The sequence below is a fragment of the Gopherus flavomarginatus genome, chromosome 8 (assembly GCF_025201925.1).
Source record: "Gopherus flavomarginatus isolate rGopFla2 chromosome 8, rGopFla2.mat.asm, whole genome shotgun sequence".
NCBI lineage: Eukaryota > Metazoa > Chordata > Testudines > Testudinidae > Gopherus > Gopherus flavomarginatus.
The window spans coordinates 63,881,205-63,899,186 of NC_066624.1; the positions used below are offsets into that span (position 1 = coordinate 63,881,205).

At 52.7% G+C, this 17,982-nt stretch overlaps 1 protein-coding gene across 3 annotated transcripts in view; it reads left to right on the top strand.

Moving 5' to 3' along the window:
• IGF2BP2 (insulin like growth factor 2 mRNA binding protein 2) overlaps window positions 1-17,982 on the top strand; it is a 106,267-nt gene that overhangs the window by 63,546 nt on the left and 24,739 nt on the right. For all 3 annotated transcript variants that reach the window (XM_050965503.1, XM_050965505.1, XM_050965504.1), the window contains exons 4-10: window positions 1,326-1,377; window positions 4,998-5,061; window positions 8,873-9,145; window positions 12,238-12,372; window positions 13,249-13,371; window positions 13,836-13,971; window positions 14,255-14,383. In XM_050965503.1, coding sequence (XP_050821460.1) covers window positions 1,326-1,377; window positions 4,998-5,061; window positions 8,873-9,145; window positions 12,238-12,372; window positions 13,249-13,371; window positions 13,836-13,971; window positions 14,255-14,383 — 912 coding nt within the window. The remainder of the gene's footprint in view (window positions 1-1,325; window positions 1,378-4,997; window positions 5,062-8,872; window positions 9,146-12,237; window positions 12,373-13,248; window positions 13,372-13,835; window positions 13,972-14,254; window positions 14,384-17,982) is intronic.

The following is a 17,982-nucleotide window of genomic DNA, read 5'->3' on the forward strand; positions in this document are numbered from 1 at the left end:
AAGCGCAGTCTGAGCTTTGTCCTGTGGCATCTTCCTAGTGGCTTGAGGAGGGAAGCAGAAAGCAGCCTTTGCAGAAGTGACACTGTGTTTCCTAGCCTGAGGCGCACGGTGTGAGTGTGGCTTGGCTATAGCTCAAGATGTCCCATCTCCTCAAAGTGGCTACAGAATCGCAGTCCCGGGAGAGGAGCTGCCTAGTGAAAATAATCCACCTGCTGCTTCTGCCTGGCACCAGGTGCCAGGCTGGGGAGTGGCTCATGTTGGGAAGCGCCCTGGGTTCCTTGCCGTCAGCTGACCAAAGCCAGACCCAGCATGCAGCTGATGTGATGGGCTCTGGGGAAGTACCTCCAGCATATTCCAGGGTTTCTTTGGAGGTGGCATTTCCCCTCTGTTCCTGCTGTGGCGAAGTTCGCTGGGGTGACTCAGAAGGTCTGGAGGCGGCCGAGTCCAATTCTGATGCCAGCAATAGCTGCCATAGGGACAGTGTGCTCGAGAGACTCAGCTGCCAGTTCATTTGGGCTTCAGTGCCTGTTTACACTAGGAAAAGGACATCTTCCCCCCTCAGAAGGCCAGACCCAGCCATTGTCAGCTCTCCCTCCAAGGACGTGCCTGAGGGTGTGCTGTGCCGGGAATCGAAAAGTGGTTTGGTCCATCCAGCCCAGCAGCTGGGCGTGTTGAACCTCAGGTGACAAGGGCTGAAGAGACACAGTCAGCAACCGGTCACTTGCCTTGTGTAAAAACAACGAGGAGTCCAGTGGCACCTTAAAGACTAACAGATTTATTTGGACATAAGCTTTCGTGGGTAAAAAACCCACTTCTTCAGATGCATGTCTCCATCCTGGCTGGAGTGTTAGTGCATGTCTCCATGCATCTGAAGAAGTAGGTTTTTTTTAATCCACAAAAGTTTATGCCCAAATAAATCTGTTAGTCTTTAAGGTGCCACTGGACTCCTCGTTGTTTTTGTGCAGGGGTTCTCAAACTGGGGTTGGGACCCCTCGGGGTCGCAAGATTATTAGCTGGGGGTTTGCGAGCTGTCAGCCTCCACCCCAAACCCTGCTTTGCATCCAGCATTTATAGTGGTGTTAAATATATAAAAAAGTGGTTTTAATGTGTAAGGGGGTTCACACTCAGAGGCTTGCTGTGTGAAAGGGGATACAGACTAACACAGCTACCCCTCTGATACTTGTCTTGTGTAGGTAGAGCCGGAACTCTGCTCTGCTCCTCAGGTCAGCCAGATGCACAGGGGAGGGTCGCTATCGCTAGGTCTTTAACCCTGGGAGCCCTTCCAGGCTGACTCACCCTGCATTGCTTGATGCTTTCTCTTTCAGGTGCTAGATGGACTTTTAGCTCAGTATGGGACTGTAGAGAATGTGGAACAAGGTAAGAAATGGGTAGGTGGCATCGTCCGTCCCCCACCCCTCCCGCTTAGGAGACTCTACCCCCCACCCCCGCCAGCCCCGCTTCCTTGGAAATCTCTGTGCTCAGTCTCTGCCCAACCCATCTCTTCAGATACATGATACTGTTTTGCCTGGTCATTGCGGACCAGGCCAAAGTGGGACAAAGTGCTCCTAGCTCGGCTGTATTGCCAGTAGGTGGGTTTCCAAGCTACTTCCTACCTGGCCTGTAGGTGAGGAGGGGAGAAAAGCCCATGCTGTCTGTCAGGGCGGGGCTCGGATGGTGGCACGCTGCCTTGCAGGACATGGGCCCACTCAGTGCCACAGCTGCGAGTCCCATTATCTGGGATTCTGACTGTCGTGCAGACCAGAGCCAACTGGCCTGCAGCCCTTTGACTCGGGAGCAGTGCAGGTTGGCAGTAAAAGGCCATTGGAATCCAGAAGCCATCTAGACAGCACCTGGAATGGCAGGAGATCCCCAAACCTATCCTCACCCAGCCGCCTCCTCTTTCCGTGCTTCCACATTGCTGGGCACGGGGCTGCCCACACAGGGCAGGCCCCGGGCCCACCTGAGACCAGGCAGCAGTTTGGCTTTTGCTGATAACGCTTGGGCTCATCTGATAAAGCGATGCGTGGCTTGGGGCCTGATCCTGCCATCAGCGCTAGCTGCTGTTGAGTAGGAGTCCCTCATTTCTCTGGCCGTCCTGCTGGGTCTGTTTGCAGGGTGAAGGCCTACTCCCCCTTCATGAGGCTGCCAGAATCTGGCCCTGGGGGCACCACAAAATCCTGCGCTCATCAGAGCTGCACCCCATTGTGTTCAAGCAAGTGATGGAGATTTGCAAAGTGTTCTCCAAGGCAATACACATGTGTGCATACATACATGTGTGGACACATGATCTTGCAAGACTGCACCACAGGGATGCAGGGCTTAGCAGCTATCCAGAGCATGTCCCAAAAGCCCTGTTAGCATACTAAAAGGGTGCCTTTGTTTTCTGCTAGGCCGTTCCTGGGGCAGTTGCACACGATGGGCGGGGGCAGTATTTTTATGTCTGATTGATTTTTAATGAGACTTTGCCGTACTCTGTACTCAGAGTGCAAGGCATTTACCAGAGCTGTCCCGGAGCCCCTTTCTGTGACATCAGCGATGTGTTGGGTGTGAGCTCTCGGCAGTGCCTGAGAGATCAGTGCAAGAGAAATCCCCCAGGGTCCCTGTTGGGCTGAGCCTAGAACAGGATCAGATCCATGCCACAGGAGAAATGGCCCCATTAAGTCAGTGGTATTTTTGCCTGAGAGGGGATTTCAGGACTGGGCGCTCTGGCGGAGTATCTCAACCCCTCAGGGCCTCTAGGTCCCCTGGGCAGATTTGGGAATCAGCCTCTGAGTATAAACCACCCTTTAAAGCAGGGGTGGGCAAACTACGGCCCACTAGCCTTTTTAAGCCGGCCCACAAGCTCCTGCTGGGGAGTGGGATCTGGGGCTTGCCATGCTCCACACTCCAGCCAGAGCGCTGGTCGGGGCCGCTCCACGTGGCTCCTGGAAGACACAGCATGGCCCCGCTCTGGCTCCTGTGTGCTCCAATGGCCCCCTTTGGCGCTCCAATGGGAGCTGCATAGGCGGTGCCTGCGGATGGGGCAGCGTGCAGAGCTGCCTGGCTGCACCTCTGCATAGGAGCCAGAGAAGGGACATACCGCTGCTTCTGGGAGCCGTTTGAGGTAAGCGCTGCTCGGAGCCTGCACCCCTCAGCCTCTCCCCACGCCCCAACCCTCTGCCCCAGGCTTGATCCCCCTCCTGCCCTCCGAACCTCTCATCCCAGCCCGGCGCACCCTTCTGTACCCCAAACTCCTCAGCCCCACCCCAGAGCCCACACCCCCAACCAGAGCTCTCACCCTCCTCCCACACCCCAACCCCAGTTTTCTGAGCATTCATGGCCTGCCATACAATTTCTATTCCCACATGTGGCCCTCTGGCCAAAAAGTTTGCCCACCTCTGCCACCGGGGTGCTGTAACTGCATAACAGTAACACTGCTTGGCCTTTGTCTACTGCCTTTTCTCTGAGGTCCGTTGAGCCTCTGTTAGCCCTTGCAAGAGTTCTGTGAATTAGGGAAGTGTGATGCTCAAGTGGAGAAACCGAGGCACAGATCATCTAAGTGACTTGCCTGAAATCCCACAGCAGATCAGTGGCCTAGCCTGGATTAGAACCCAAGACTCCCATCGCTCCAGCTGTTGCAGGGTGCAGCTCCCACGCTGCTGTGAAACCGTATGGTAGAGGGTGATGGCAGCAACTAGTCTAGCACAGACCAGCCTTCCTGACTCATCCCACCTGGACTGGGGAGAGGGCAGGAGAAAGCCCTAGGATGTTTCACGCAGTGTGGGGGCAGAGGGGCGGGTCCCCAGAAAGCACAGGACATGAAGAGAAGAGTCACAGGCAGGCACACAGCAGAGAAGCTTGGCCAAGCTCCCTCCTCAGTGCCCCAGCAGCTACATGCCAGGCAGCGCCCAGGAGAGGCCCCTCCTAGCTCCCGGCAACTGCCATTGGTTCAGATAAGAGCTTCACTTCTCTCCCAAAGGGTAGGGATGGCCCTCTAGTGTCACTGCACTCCACTAGGAATCCCACCTTACCAAGAATGTGAATCTTCCCCTGGGCACATGAGAGAGAGCCCCAAGCAGTCATTCACCAGCTGCTCAGAGCCAGCGTGGGGGGCACTTTGGCTCCTGGTAATGCCACAGGACGGCAGCCAGGGGCATCTTGTTTTTCTGTTCCCCCTTGTTCTCTGGGCCACTTCACTTAGCTACGCTCAGCTCTCCTCAGCTGTGTCACGCAGCACAGAGGCAGCACCTGCCAGCCTGGGCAGCAGTGATCAAAGGGCTGGACTACCTGGCCCATTCGCAGTAGGAAATAGAAAAGTTTCCCTTTGCAATTTAGTGTCTGTACAAAACATCCTGGCCATGGGGTGAAGCTGGGCTAGAGAGATGTCTCCAAGAACTCCTGGAAAGAGGCGATCCCTTCTGTTCACCTTCAGCAGTAGACAGAGCCCTGCATTAACCATGCATCAATGCTCATCCTCCCCTGGACGCAGCTGTTCTTAAGCCCCATCAAAGAGCTGAATTGTTTACCAGCGTAACAGGCTGGGGACACTAAATCACTGGTGCAGCACCTAGAGACAATGGTTAAAAACTGCTGACCAAGTCACAAAGAAAATGAGTTTGGAGTTCTCATCACTGTTAACAGTGGGCACTCATTCACCTCCACCCACAGCCAGACAGAGCGACACGCACCCCGCTGTGACCCAGCTGGTGCGCAGGACAGGCCTCAGATGGCAGGAGCAGAGTGTGCAGCTCCAAGAATGAGGCCCACACCCAGCTACTCCTGAACTTAGTATCCACAAGGGGCATAGATCAGCCATTGAGCAAAGATTAACCAAGCCCACCATCGCAGGCACCCAGCCCAGGGAAATGGCTTCCCTCCCAACCTCTCACTCTAAAGAGCAATCAAACCCACCCCTGGCCAGGAACAGCTGACCGGCTTAGCAACTGTCACCCAGGAAAAGGTGACGATGACCTTCTCCGTCCACGAGCTAATGCCAGCGTGTGTTGCTTTCCCCTTAGTCAACACAGACACAGAAACGGCCGTTGTCAACGTAACGTATGCAACAAAAGAAGAAGCAAAAGTGTAAGTGGCTCTTGTTCTCTTTCATCCTTTCTTTCACCCTCTCTCTTTCTTCCTCCCTCCAGGCAATGCCTTTCCTTGCATTCACCTTTTGGCGCTCCACCTCGCTGGGGTGGGGCTCATTTATTTCCATGTAACAAATACTGGGTTTGCCTGCGACTGACCCAGTGTTCTGACATGCTGGCAGTGAGCTGTCCCTCGACTCAGGGGAGGGGAAAGACTTAGGTCCTGAAGGCCTCGGTTGGGATGTGCCACACGAGGGGGGTGTCGCTGATCCCATAGTGGTTACTGATCTTGCTCTCAGGAAGATTTTCCTTGAAATTCAGCCTCATTTTTCCCAAATTATTTCCCCTAGATGTTCAGATTGCATTTGTCCAGATTCCGTTCACGCTCGTTCTGCTCTGCCGGTTCATCCTGTCTCGCTAGGCCTCCTGGTTTTATTTTCTCTTTCCTCCTTTCTCTAGATAATTAATGAAGCTGTTGGCTAAGAGTCATTCTTCTTTAGGACCCTTTCGCTAGTTTTTGTTTCCGCTGACAGTCCAAGGCGATTTGAATGAATCGGAGAGTGTGATTTTGTTGGGCCCTGTATCAGATGCCCCGTATGGCTGTGTGCACTGCAGAGCTTTTCGTGCACGCTGGCAGGATACACGTGGTCAGTTAATGTGCTGCACGCTGGCATCCTGGCTGGCCACACACTAAGTGTCTGTGTGTGGAGGACAAGCCCTGAGTCCATCCCCGTGCTCCTGGTGTGAAGCAGCTAGCACTGCCCCTTGCCTGGACTCAGTCGAAAGGTTCAGTGTCATCCAGGGGTGAAATCCTGGCCCCGCCAAAAGCGATAACAAAACTCCCATTAGCTTCAGTAGGGCCAGTACTTTGGCCAAATATGCAGTAAACTAAGCCACCTGATTGGCTCAGTTTGAAAGGGAGCCCAGCAGGAGGTGCTGGCAGTGTTTCCAAATGTCCCTGCATATTTAGGTGCTCTGGGTGGGGGAGGGAGTCACTGAAGTCAGTGGGTTCAGCCCCCCCCCATCCCCTCCCCAGGAAAGTACTGCTCAGCATGCAAAATGGAGGCAGAATCTGACCCTTCCTGGTTCCCTCCTGTGCTGTGCAGGATGGGGCACTGTGCCCACCAAGTGGCTGCATGCCCAGTTGCTTTGTGACCAGTCCCCCGGCACTGGCGTTGTTTGTCACTTGCCCTGGGCAAATGGTTCAGCTGGCCCCAGTCAGGAGCCAGCCTTGCTGGTGAGATCACGTTGTCTTACAAGTTCAGTCACACACAAGTGGTCACTGCAGGCCAGGGCCTGATTCATCCCCCTCCCCACCACTCCATGAAACCCACAGGACAATCTGTGGCATTGTGATCTGCTCATTGTGAGAAAGGGAGCAGGGCCGGGCCCTTAATGAGCTGAGACTGAAGCCGTCACACGCTGGAGATCCCAGAAACTCACTGTGTCCTGAAGAACAAGTATCTGGAAGGGGGGTCAGACATCTCCCATCTGGCTTGCACTCCCCCGGGGCCGGCTGCTCTGTCGCAGCTCCCACTGGTCCGTTACCTAGCATTCCCGGAGCGAATCATTCAGCTCCTCTCCCGTAGCAAGCTCTCACTGCACAGTAGGGGTAGTGAGCAGCTCCCTGCTCCATTACCATTGGCATCGCTGTGGATGAGCCCCCAGCACCTTCCGTTGCTCTGCGAATCCGAGGTGGTTCTGGTGGTCATCTGCTTTCAACAAGCATCCTCGCGTGCTTCCCCCTGAGCAGTTGCTACAGCCTCACTATTGTAAGAGGACCCAGAACCCCGTTCCCCCCGGCTTTCTCTGGCACTAAAGAGTGAGCTGTTCCCGGGTCAGAGTTCAGTAACCGACTGGGAAACCCCCACCCCATCCATTTGCCCTGGGCTTGGGGGAATTGCCAGAGTTATTGTCAGTGGGTCAGAGTGGGCTAGAAAGTTCTTTGGCCCAGAAATCCATGGGATCCGTGTCCCCATCAGCTGGTCTGAGACACCCCTCCCCTGCACTCTCCCACTTCTGTGCTGCTGGTCACAGAACCTGCCGCAGCTCCAGGAGCAGGAACTGCAGGCAGCCCACAAAGAGCCGGGTGCCGACTGGATTTTCAGAGGGGCTCAGCGTTGGCCTCACTGTGCTGTCAGGAGTCGGGGGGGGGGGCTGGCCACAGAGAGCGATCCAAGCAGAGGTCCGGTTTGGGATGTGGACTGTTCTATACAGCACCTTACAGCGTACGTGCAAAGTGGAGCTTGGGCAGCTTTCCAGCCCCATGGCTCCTGGCCCCACCTGTGCTGGTTAGGTAGAGCAGCCCTATCCTGGAAGCTGCCCTACAGGCTATGCCCCCTCTGTGCAGAGGGCCAGGAATGCAGAGCTGATTAGCTGCTCTGACCAGGCTGGCTTTAGGATGTATAAGGAAGATTAAACCCAGTGCCCTCCATGTACGCTGAAGGCTGTTGTGCTCAGGATGGCTCCAGCCACTAGCGACACTTGATTTGCTGGTAGGCTCCCAGTGTCCCATCTCCGCTGTCCGACAGGGCTCACAGGGAAGGCACATGCCGGCAGAGCACAGCTAGCCAGATGGTGGCAGAGGTGAAAGTAAGCTGGTATGGCAAGAGCCGGTACACAGCCGACCAAACCATCAGGGCGCAGCTTCCCCCAGCCTGTGATTTAAAGGGCCCGGGACTTCTGGTGGTGGCCGGAGCCCTGGGCTCTTTAAATCCCTGCCAGAGCCCTGGGGTAGCAGCGGCTCTTTAAATCATCACCCCAGGCTCTTTAAGCCGCCTCTGCTACCAAGGGGCTCAGGCAGCGATTTAAAGGGCCTGGGGCTCTGTGCAGCAGCTGGATTTAAAGGTTACGCCCCTTCTGGTGTTAGGCCCCGCCCCCTTCCAGTTGAGGCCCCGCCCCCTGCTAATTATTCCAGCGTACCAGTAAGTCCTTTAAATTACTTTCATCCTCGATGGTGGGCTTAGGAAAGTGCTGTTAGCAGGTGGCTGTTGCCTGGGGAATCTCCAGGGGTGTTTGGGGGTTACAGAGCTGGGGCGAAGGGCGCTCCTGGAGCTGCAGGGAGGGAGAACTGGCCAGGACCCCTACTTGTGCGAGTTTCATCTGGCCTGGCTGTCTCCTGCCAGGCTGAGATGGAGCTGGCGTGTTCCCTTGCTGAGGAGTGGAGAAGGGGAAGCTGTCTCTCTACTCTGGGGTGGGACTTGGGCAGCCCTGGGAGGGGCTGGGAGAGAGCTACCAAGTCAATGTTGCACTAATGCCTCCGTGGTGTGGCTCCATCAGCTGCGCTGGGATCATGCCAGCCATCAGTTAGTCGAGGCTGCAGTAAGCTCATCACCCCCGCAGTGTTCCGGGGACACAGAGCGCCGTGGGGAGCAGGGGTGGGGGACGTGCCCTTGAGGGGCAGGGAGCAGGGGCTGGGGGACAGAGCGCTGTGCAGAGGACAGGCCCTTAAGGGGTGCAGAGTAGGGGTGCAGGACATGCCTTTGAGGGGAACAGAGCCCTGCCAAGTGGCAGTGGGTTACACACACCCTTTGGACACATTGTGACTGTCTGAGGCATTTGGATGTCTCTGATGGGGCGAAGGCCCAGGCTTGGGGAGGCATGAGATCTCTGCTCTAGGGACGCCCATGCTCCTATGAGAGACCCTGGACCATGCCCAGACAGTGTGGCCATTTACCCAGTCCACAGGGACTGGGACAGTCTCTGCACCTGGTCAGGTCAGTGGCTCACCTCCTGGCAAAGGCGCCTCAGGCCTGGCACCCGCAGCTGGTGCAGAGCCTAACCAGTGGCTTCTTTTCTCTACCTTTCAGAGCAATTGAGAAGCTCAGTGGCCACCAGTTTGAGAATTATTCCTTCAAGATTTCCTACATCCCGGATGAAGAGGTGAGCTCCCCTCCGCCCCCTCAGCGGTCCCGCCGGGGGGGCCGTGCCTCCAGGGAGCGGGGCCCCTCCCCGGGGGGCTCCTCACAGCCCAAACAGCTCGATTTCCCACTGCGGATCCTGGTCCCCACGCAGTTTGTTGGTGCGATCATAGGAAAGGAGGGCTTGACCATAAAGAACCTCACTAAGCAAACCCAGTCCAAGTAAGTACTGCGAACGGTTGTGTTTCCTTCCCCAGGACTCCGCAGGTGGCCTGTAGCTGCCCAGCTCAGATTGGGTGCGCTAGAATGTGCTCTCCTGTATGCCAGGAATGTATCATTGCCCATGCTGTTAATGCAATACTGCCTTGTCTCAGTCTGATGTCTAGGATGGTAGCAATCATAGCGGCAGGGGGCACACAGCACGCCAGTGCTGGTCATCATGCCATAATAGTACCTTGGCCAGAATGGTCCAACCTGGGAGCCTGAAATTAGGCACAGGAATAAGTGGTCCAATTATTGGAGTCGGTGCCTCATGCATTCACCCTGCTGCTAGAGGAGGGATCATGCCTCTGTGCTACACTGTCCATTCCCAAGCTCCCTCTGGGGCAGGCTGGCTCAGCACCGCATGCAGTGTTGGCCAGTGACTAAACACCCTAGTCTGAATTAAATTGGCGTCTGGTCATAAGATCATCTCCTGCCTGGGGTCACAGTTCCCAAAGCATTCACATTGGCCCATGAGAGGGGGAGTCTCTTCTCAGATGAGGTCAGTAACAGGGCCCCCTACTCCTGATCAGAGCGTGTGTTGTATCCGAAAAGATGCATAATGGCTGGACACTTGAGCGCTGCCGGCAACCAGAACCAAGAGGCAGCACTTCCCAGGCTGTGTGCGTTCAAAGACCGAGCCCTGTTGCTGCTGTGCGATGCTGGCACACGTCGCAGCACAGGAGCAGGGCCCACAGGCATAGATAGGCCAAGAGTCAGGTCATCTCAGCCCATTGCTCTAGCAAGGAACACACAAGTTGGGAAGAAAATGCATGTGCCATGAGGTTGATCACAGGATTAGTGAGCAAGGCCCTCCTAAGCGATGCCTTTAGGGCACTTTCTAAAATCCCTGACTTGAGAAGTAGAGGCTTCAGAGAGGAGAGCTCTGTGTCAGGGGTACAATACATGGAAGTGAGAGAATTGCTAGTAGATTGCAGCACCCAGGCTGTGTGTCCGACTTTAACCCTTTCCCCCTGCTCTAATCTTGTGTTGTTTAAAGAAGGAGTCTGCTGCTGGTGAGGTTTTTCAGATCTGTCTCCCTAATGCTGAACATGTATGTAACATTCTGATTTTCTTCACAGTTTTCCCTCTCCAGTTTGTTATTGCCCAAAGCTATTTGTGTTTAACCCAAAATTCATCAGTCGTCATCTGCCGCCTGACCCTGTACACGAAGACATAGCAGGACAAGGAAATTATCATCCCAGAACTAATCCACAATCATTTAGTTCCTCTAGATGTCCTACTTCTGACAGCAGCGTCAGAGGAAAATGTTCAAATCCTGATAATACACCTACTTGGGCAAAAAAATGTCTTGACCCCAGCTGGTATTCAGCTCACTCTGAAACACACTGAGGATTGCTAACCTTTGTAGCTTCAGCCTGGCAGTCATAAGAGAAGATGCTTCTACAAGATCCATCACGGTACTCAGCATTAATGTGACATACAATTATCTGGTTACCCTGCATCAGCGACTCCCACAGCTTATCATTAAATTATTGATCTTCTCAAGAGCCTGAACAGAATTAGACCTGTTCTGAGAGAGACTAGAATGCCTTGTAGCAGCTGTCACAAATTGTAGTCAGCTGTATGTCTGAGGAGAGGGTGCGTGGCACTTTCCCCATCCCACCCCCCTGAGCAGGACTCAGCCACAGCTCTCCTGCATCCCGAGTGAGCACAAGAGCTGCTCCAGGCTCATGTTCTCAACAGCAGCCACACCAGAGTGAGCAGCCTGAGGACCAGTCTGTAGCCACACACACTGGCCAGCAGAGCAGAGCCAATGTGGGGAGTGGGGGAAATGCATGCTGCACCCTGGCTAGCAGCCCAAATGCTTCCCGGGCTCCCCCTGCAGCACAGCCCTCCCCGGTACACCACCTGGAGCCCCAAAATGCAGGCTGTGGAGTGAAGCCACAGTCCAGCCTGCTGGCATGAGCTGATCTCCAGCCAGAGTCTGAGAGAACAAGAGTTGCACATATGGCCAGGTGCATTAGGGGAATATTTGATCTCCTTCGAAAGCATCCAGTACAAGCTGCTGTTGGAGAAGGCTAGCTGGGCTAAATGGATCCCTGGTCTGTTCCTGTCATGTCACAATCAGCTGTGGGAAGGTGAAAGCCCTAATTAAGACACAGCTATCTCCAAGAGTACCAAAACTGAAGGCCAGATCCCTCTCTTGGTGTAATTCTTTTCCTATGTGATACTACCTAAGTGTGACTATTCCTCTGTAACATACAAGACATTTCCTAACAAAGAGAGCAGCGCTCACATGTGCTCACAGAGCGGGGTCATCCTCTCCAGCTGGGACAAACACACGTGCAGAGACACACACTCACGCACTCGCTTTACCCTTTTGGTTTTTAACATACCACTTGCGCTGTGCAGCGGCTGTGACGCTTCTCCCTGCCCTCAGGCCTTTGGTGCCGCAGCAGAGCTCCGTTGCCCTGCTGTGTTTGGTGGATCCTGAAGAAGCTGAGGAGAAGAACGTATAGCAGTACTGGCACCTGCTGGAACCAGGAAAACTCTGCGTCTTAGGGACTGGCTCTGTGCTGATCTGTGTTGGCTCAGCTCCCCGCCCCCCACTCATTCTCTTCGATTTTTACTTGCAAATGAACCCCAAATCTTAAAGCCAAAGAGAGTCAAATCTGAGGTGAACCTGGTTTAGTGCCAACACTGTTTGAAACTTCATGTTTTGTAGACGTCAGTCTGGGTTCACGCAAACCTGGGCCATCAATCATTCAAAACTTAGGCTCTGATTCCTGCAAAAAGTTTAACAAACCTTGAAACAAACCTGTCCTGAATGGTGAGTGCATCTGGTGAGTTTTCCATGGTTTTGCACAACTGTCAGTGCAGCCACTTGCTGAATTCTGATCCGTTCAGGACGGTTGGTTCAGAGCTGGTTTCAGCAGCATGAGTGTGACTCCTGGTTCAGAGGTACTGTCTGTAGACACAGTGTAAACACAGTGTAACACAAATAGATGCACTATCTTTGATGCTTCATTGAAGTTCCTTATGATGTCAGCCTGATCTCGGGCTTCTCTGTGCTGATTCTCTTGGTGCAGGGTAGACATCCATCGGAAGGAGAATGCCGGTGCTGCTGAGAAGCCAATCACCATCCACGCCAGCCCTGAAGGGTGCTCTGAAGCATGCCGCATGATCCTTGATATCATGCAGAAGGAGGCGGACGAGACTAAATCGTAAGTGTTCCGCACAGAGCATTCCACAGGAGGAGGATCCCTGCAGCTACAAGCACCAGGCAGGAGAAACAATGACAGAGAGCAATGAGCCAGTTTGAAGAATAAATCCCCAAAGGTCCAGCAGAGAAAATGTAATAGTTTCCCATGTAAACGAATGGGGATTTGGTTTAATATGTTTGTGTGTTTAAAAGGCTTAGTCAGCACAACTAATTGATGTACAGTTTTGGTTACTAGAACATGCCTGATCTGACAGCAAAGGAAGCCAGCCCACATGTAAGGCCATAAGCTTTCAGTAATGCCTAAGGACCCATGCTTTCAACACTTTGCTTCTTCTCTCCCCTTCTCCCTGCTGGAATGGGGGTCCGTTTCCTGTGTTCTGGAGATTCGGGTCAATTTTCTTTTTTCCAAACAGCAATTTGAAACAAATAGTAGCAATTCAACTTATTTCATTGAAAAAAATTAAAAATCCCTTAAAGAAGTTTGAACCAAATGAAATATATTTTTTATGTGGTTTGAATTTTTTCATGGGAAAATACCAACCCATTTTCGACCAGCCCCAGTTGCAGTCAGACTTTCTAGATCCGGGTTCTTTTGATTCCCCTCCTGCCCCAAACAGTTAGCTGCAGGAGGAGCTATTTGTCTGGATTTTCTGTAAGTGTGGAGAGGACTCATGTCAGATTCTTTACATGACACAGACTCTACAAATGTGCAGGTTTTGCAGTGAAAAAAGTCCACGTGATGTTTTTGTCCTACTTTTCTTTTCTTTTGGTGTGTGTTCCTGGCCAGGAGAACTCCACGGTTTGGAGCATACTGGTAATAGGAGAACAGGGGGAAAAGGAACTTAAAAAAACACCAAACGCCTTTTGTTTCTTTTAGCGCCGAAGAGGTTCCCTTGAAAATCTTAGCACACAACAGTTTGGTTGGGAGACTGATCGGCAAAGAGGGACGAAACCTGAAGAAAATTGAGCAAGACACAGGGACCAAGATCACCATCTCTCCGTAAGTTGTGATATCCTGGTGGTGGAGAACAACCTGCCTTCAGCCCAAAGAGCTACTGCATGGCCCAAAACCGGGTTCCTTGCTCTCTGGCTGCGGGAGGGGAGATGCTGAGGCCAGCCCTCAGGGTACATGCTGGTGAGCATGTGAAGCCAGCATAGGACTCCTCCAAAGGTGCACAGACACAGGCAGGGGTGCTCTACCCAGCCTGGCACTGGTGAAGACATAGATGCCAGTAAAACGAGCCATGTTGGGAAGGTCTGGAGTGGAAACAGGACATCCAGGCTATGCTCCCTCCCCTGCATAATGGCCAGTGGAAGTGGCTGGCCAGTGGGGAATAATCTGCAGCCCTGGGTTCTTCCTGGCTGCTCCAAGGAGAAGGTTCCCTGCTCTAAGCAGGAGGGTGAAGGCAGCTTGCTTTTCTGTTGCCTTGATGGCAGCAGTTTCACCTGTCCGTAACTGCTTAGTTTACAGGATTTAACCATTTATAACCCTGAACGGACCATCACGGTGAAGGGCAGCATCGAGGCCTGCTCCAATGCCGAAGTGGAGATCATGAAGAAGTTGCGAGAGGCCTATGAGAATGACATTGTCGCCGTCAACGTAAGCGCCCCCTTCCCACTGCTCCCATCTTCCCAGTAGAGACCTCAAATGTCAGGGCCAGAGCCAGAGTTAGTCCAGTGGGAGCAGGCGCAGTTGGCCCCAGGGTGTTTGCAGGCGGTTCTGCTTGTCATGGGGCTGATGCAGAACGGGCTCCACTGGATTGAGCTGTCTGGGCGGACATGTAGGAGTCAATGGGCACTTCCGCGCTTGTGGCTTCCCCTCTTCTTCCCACTTCCCCTCATTTGTTCCATGTTTTCCACATCTCTGTGTTTTGCATTTCTAGCAACAAGCCAACCTGATCCCAGGGCTGAACCTCAGCGCACTGGGGATCTTCTCCACAGGGCTGTCCATGCTGCCCTCTGCAGCAGGGGCCCACGGAGCTGCTGCAGCTGCCTCCTACAACCCCTTTGCGGTGAGTACCCAGCAGGCCAGGCCTGTGTGTGTGTGTGTGCGTGTGGGGTGTGTCCCCCTAGCTCAGTGGGGTTAGGAGACACTCTCACGCTAACCCTCTAGTGAGTACAGGTATAGCTTTGGCAGGAGGTGTCCCGTATACACTCTCTTGTATAAGACCACTAATTTTTTTCTTGATTCTTTTGGGAGGATTTGTTTATACCCTGATCCCTCCCCCCTGGGGCCCCAGCACCAGGGAGATCCTGCTCCTTGCAGGAGTACGAGCTCTTCAGGCGCCCACAGCTTTCCTCAGCCTGCGGAGATTTGGCGTTCCCAGCAGGATGGGGCCTCGCGTGCTATATTTGGGGCTGGGTATCCAGAAAGGAGAAGCAGTGCTCCAGCACTGTATAGACTTGTGTATAATCCCTCCCAGTTAGGCCTAGGTCAGTACTTTTGTACATATTTTTTCCTTTAAGGGCTTGCTGTGGCTTTAAATCTCTGGCCTGCATTTGGAGCAGCATGGACCTGCAATGTGCCAGCAGGAACAATGCACTTTGTGCTTCCCTTCGGGGGTGCAGAGCCTGCTCCCTTACCCAGCTCGCCTGTGGAATGGGACGGGGGCGGGGCTCTGATCTGCATGTCTGTGGGTGACAAGCTTGTAGAACAGCACGTATTGGTGGTGGGTGATTGCAGGCTCTGAACACAACCCTGCAAACCCTCAAATAAGCACACTTGGCATTCACATCAAACGCTCCTACACAGGGCCCAGATCTGGTGTCCATATCCAGCAGCTGCTTAGGCAGAAGTCAGTGGGAATTAAAAACAGTAACAAGGCCAGGATTCAGGCTATTGGACAGTTAAAGGAGATAGTGATGAACCAAATCTGGCACCCTCTGGATTCGCTCATCTCTACCTATCCCACTGTAGACTGGGGGACGTGGCCAGCTGGTGATTCTCAGCTCAGTGTGAAGCCAGGTTCTGGAGTCTGCTTGCTTTCCTAGTGCCTGAGTGAGCGAGGTTTCTAGGCGAAAGCTCATCCCAGACAGAGATGGTGCAGCTGGGCAGGAGCAGAGCAGGGTTATTGGCTGAGTGCATGGGCAAGAGCAGTAGCCATGAAAGAGCTTGATTTTAGTAAGGCTTTGACACAGTCCCACGTGACGTTTCTATAAGCCAACTAGGGAAATGGGATCTAGATGGAATTCCTATAAAGTTGGGTGCACAACTGGTTGAAAGATCTACTCAAAGAGTCGTTATTAATGGTGTGCTGTCAGTCTGGGAGGTCGTATTTAGTGAGACACGTACAGCTCAGTCCTGGGTCTGGTGCTAGTCAATATTTTCATTAATAACTTGGATAATGAAGTGGAGAGAGTGCTTATAAAATTTGGGGGTGACACCAAGGTGGGAGAGGCTGCCAGCACTTTGGAGGACAAGATTAGCATTCAAAACGACCTTGCCGAATTGGAGAATTGGTTTGAATTCAAACAGACGGAATTCAATAAAGACAAGTGCCAAGCACGACACATAAGAGGGAAAAATCAAATGCACAAGTACCAAATGGGGACTAATTGGCTAGTTGTCAGGGCTGCTGAAAAGGATCTGGGGTTCTAGTCAAGAGCGTGATGCAGCTGCAAAAAAAGCTACTATCAATCTGGGGTGTATTGACAGGCATCTCCTATGTAAAACATGGGACGTGATAGTGTTGCTCTACTCGGCACTAGTGAGGCCCCAGCTGCAGTACTGTGTCCAGTTCTGGGTGCTACTCTTCAGGAAAGACATGGACAAATTGTAGGGAGTCCAGAGGAGAGCAACAAAAATGATTAAAGTTTTAGAAAACCTGGCCAATGAGGAAAGGTTAAAAAAACTGGGCCTGTTAGTCTTGAGAAAAGAATTCTGAGCTGGGACCTGATAGTCTTCAAATATGTTAAGGGCTGTTATAAAGTGATCAGTTGTTCTCCAGGTCCACTGAAGGTAGAACAAGAAGTTCAATCTACAGCAAGGGAGATTTAGGTTAAATATGAAGGAAAAACTTTCTACCTATAAGGGTAGTTGAGCTCCAGAACAGGCTTCCAAGGGAGGTTGTGATAGTGGAGGTGTTTAAGAACCAGTTGGACAAACATCTGTCAGGGATAATCTAGGTTTACTTGATCCCGTCTCAGCGCAGGGGGCTGGACTTAATGACCTCTCGAGGTCCCTTCCAGCCACGCATTTCGGTGGTTCTATGAAGAAGATTGTGAAGCTTTCCTCCTCCTTGTGAGGGGTCTTCACAGCCTTTGTCTGTGTGTGTCCATCACCGCTCCGGAACTCCCACAGGGCAGTGCTACCCCAGGGAGTCCTTTACCTGGGGTGGCCTGTTAGGGGCAGGCTTCAGCTGTGACTTTGGCTCTTCCATGCTCTCCTGGTATAACATGTTCTACAGCTGAGGGTCACTCAGAAGCTTCATGTGCTGTGGCCAGCTCTCAAGTGGGGTGAGTTGACAGACACGTGACTTCTGCGCTTTTCATTCTGCACTGCCTCCCAACCCATTTCAGGTGCAACTGTAAGTGCGCTGTTCTCTGTTAAAGCCTGAATTACTTGGGGTGAGTTACCTCGGAAACAGCCTGCCTGGCCATGCCCATCCTATCTTTGGCTAAGCTGGGATCTGAGTACCCCAACAGAGCCCATGCAAGGTGATTCTCAGGAAGCAGGGCCAGGCTCTTTGAGGTGGCAGCGAGAGAGAACTGGGAAAGGCTCCTGTAGGGGTGAAGAGCAGCCCTTGGCTTGGAAGTGGATTAAATACCATAAAGCAGACATAGCTAGTGTGAGTAATGCTGAGTAATACAACATCCCTCTGAAGAATGGTTTCATCTTGGAGGAGGGCTGTACGTTTGTCAGGTGTCAGACAACTTTGATGTCAGTTCATGGGAACTGTGTTTATTACTTGTTCGTTTCAAAATGAGTGGGATAATTTTTTAACCAGCCATGCTGGCATTGCCCCATTAACAGTGCAGCAATGCCTTTGCAGGGGTGGGATTATGACGACACGCACAGCCGCTGCACTCTCTGGAGACGTGAGGCAAAACCAACCCAATCAGACCAGTTTTCAAAATCTTCCCCGGCAGGTGCCAGACACACCTTGGAGTGAACACTTCACTCTCTGTGCCCGTGTGTCCAGAGTTGGGACAGCTACCTTGGCATCCGTTTGTGAAAGGTGATAGAGAGACCAGAGCCATGTGTGATAAGTGACTGTGTATTCTGAGCTGTGTTCTTCCTAATCTGCCTGCACAGTACACAGACAGAGATGCATAGATAGAGCATGTTGAGAGGATTGACAATGGAAACTGTACGATCACCTTGATTTGCTGGTATGGAGTGTTTATTTCATAACTTCTTGATTTTGGATAGCACTGCAGGAAATCACAGAGATGGCTTTTAACTCCTGCAGATGAACCCCTGATCTACGGCATATCTAACTCTCCGTGTCACCATTTCAGTTCAGCTGCTGTAACTGTATTGGGGGCTGAGAACAAGTCTATTTACTTGTATTATTTTTTTGGGGAAACCCATAGCGGCCAAGTGATTGGAGAGGGATGGTGAGTTTTACACCGTTCAGAGTTGAAATACTTGGGTGATGGTGCAGAAAGG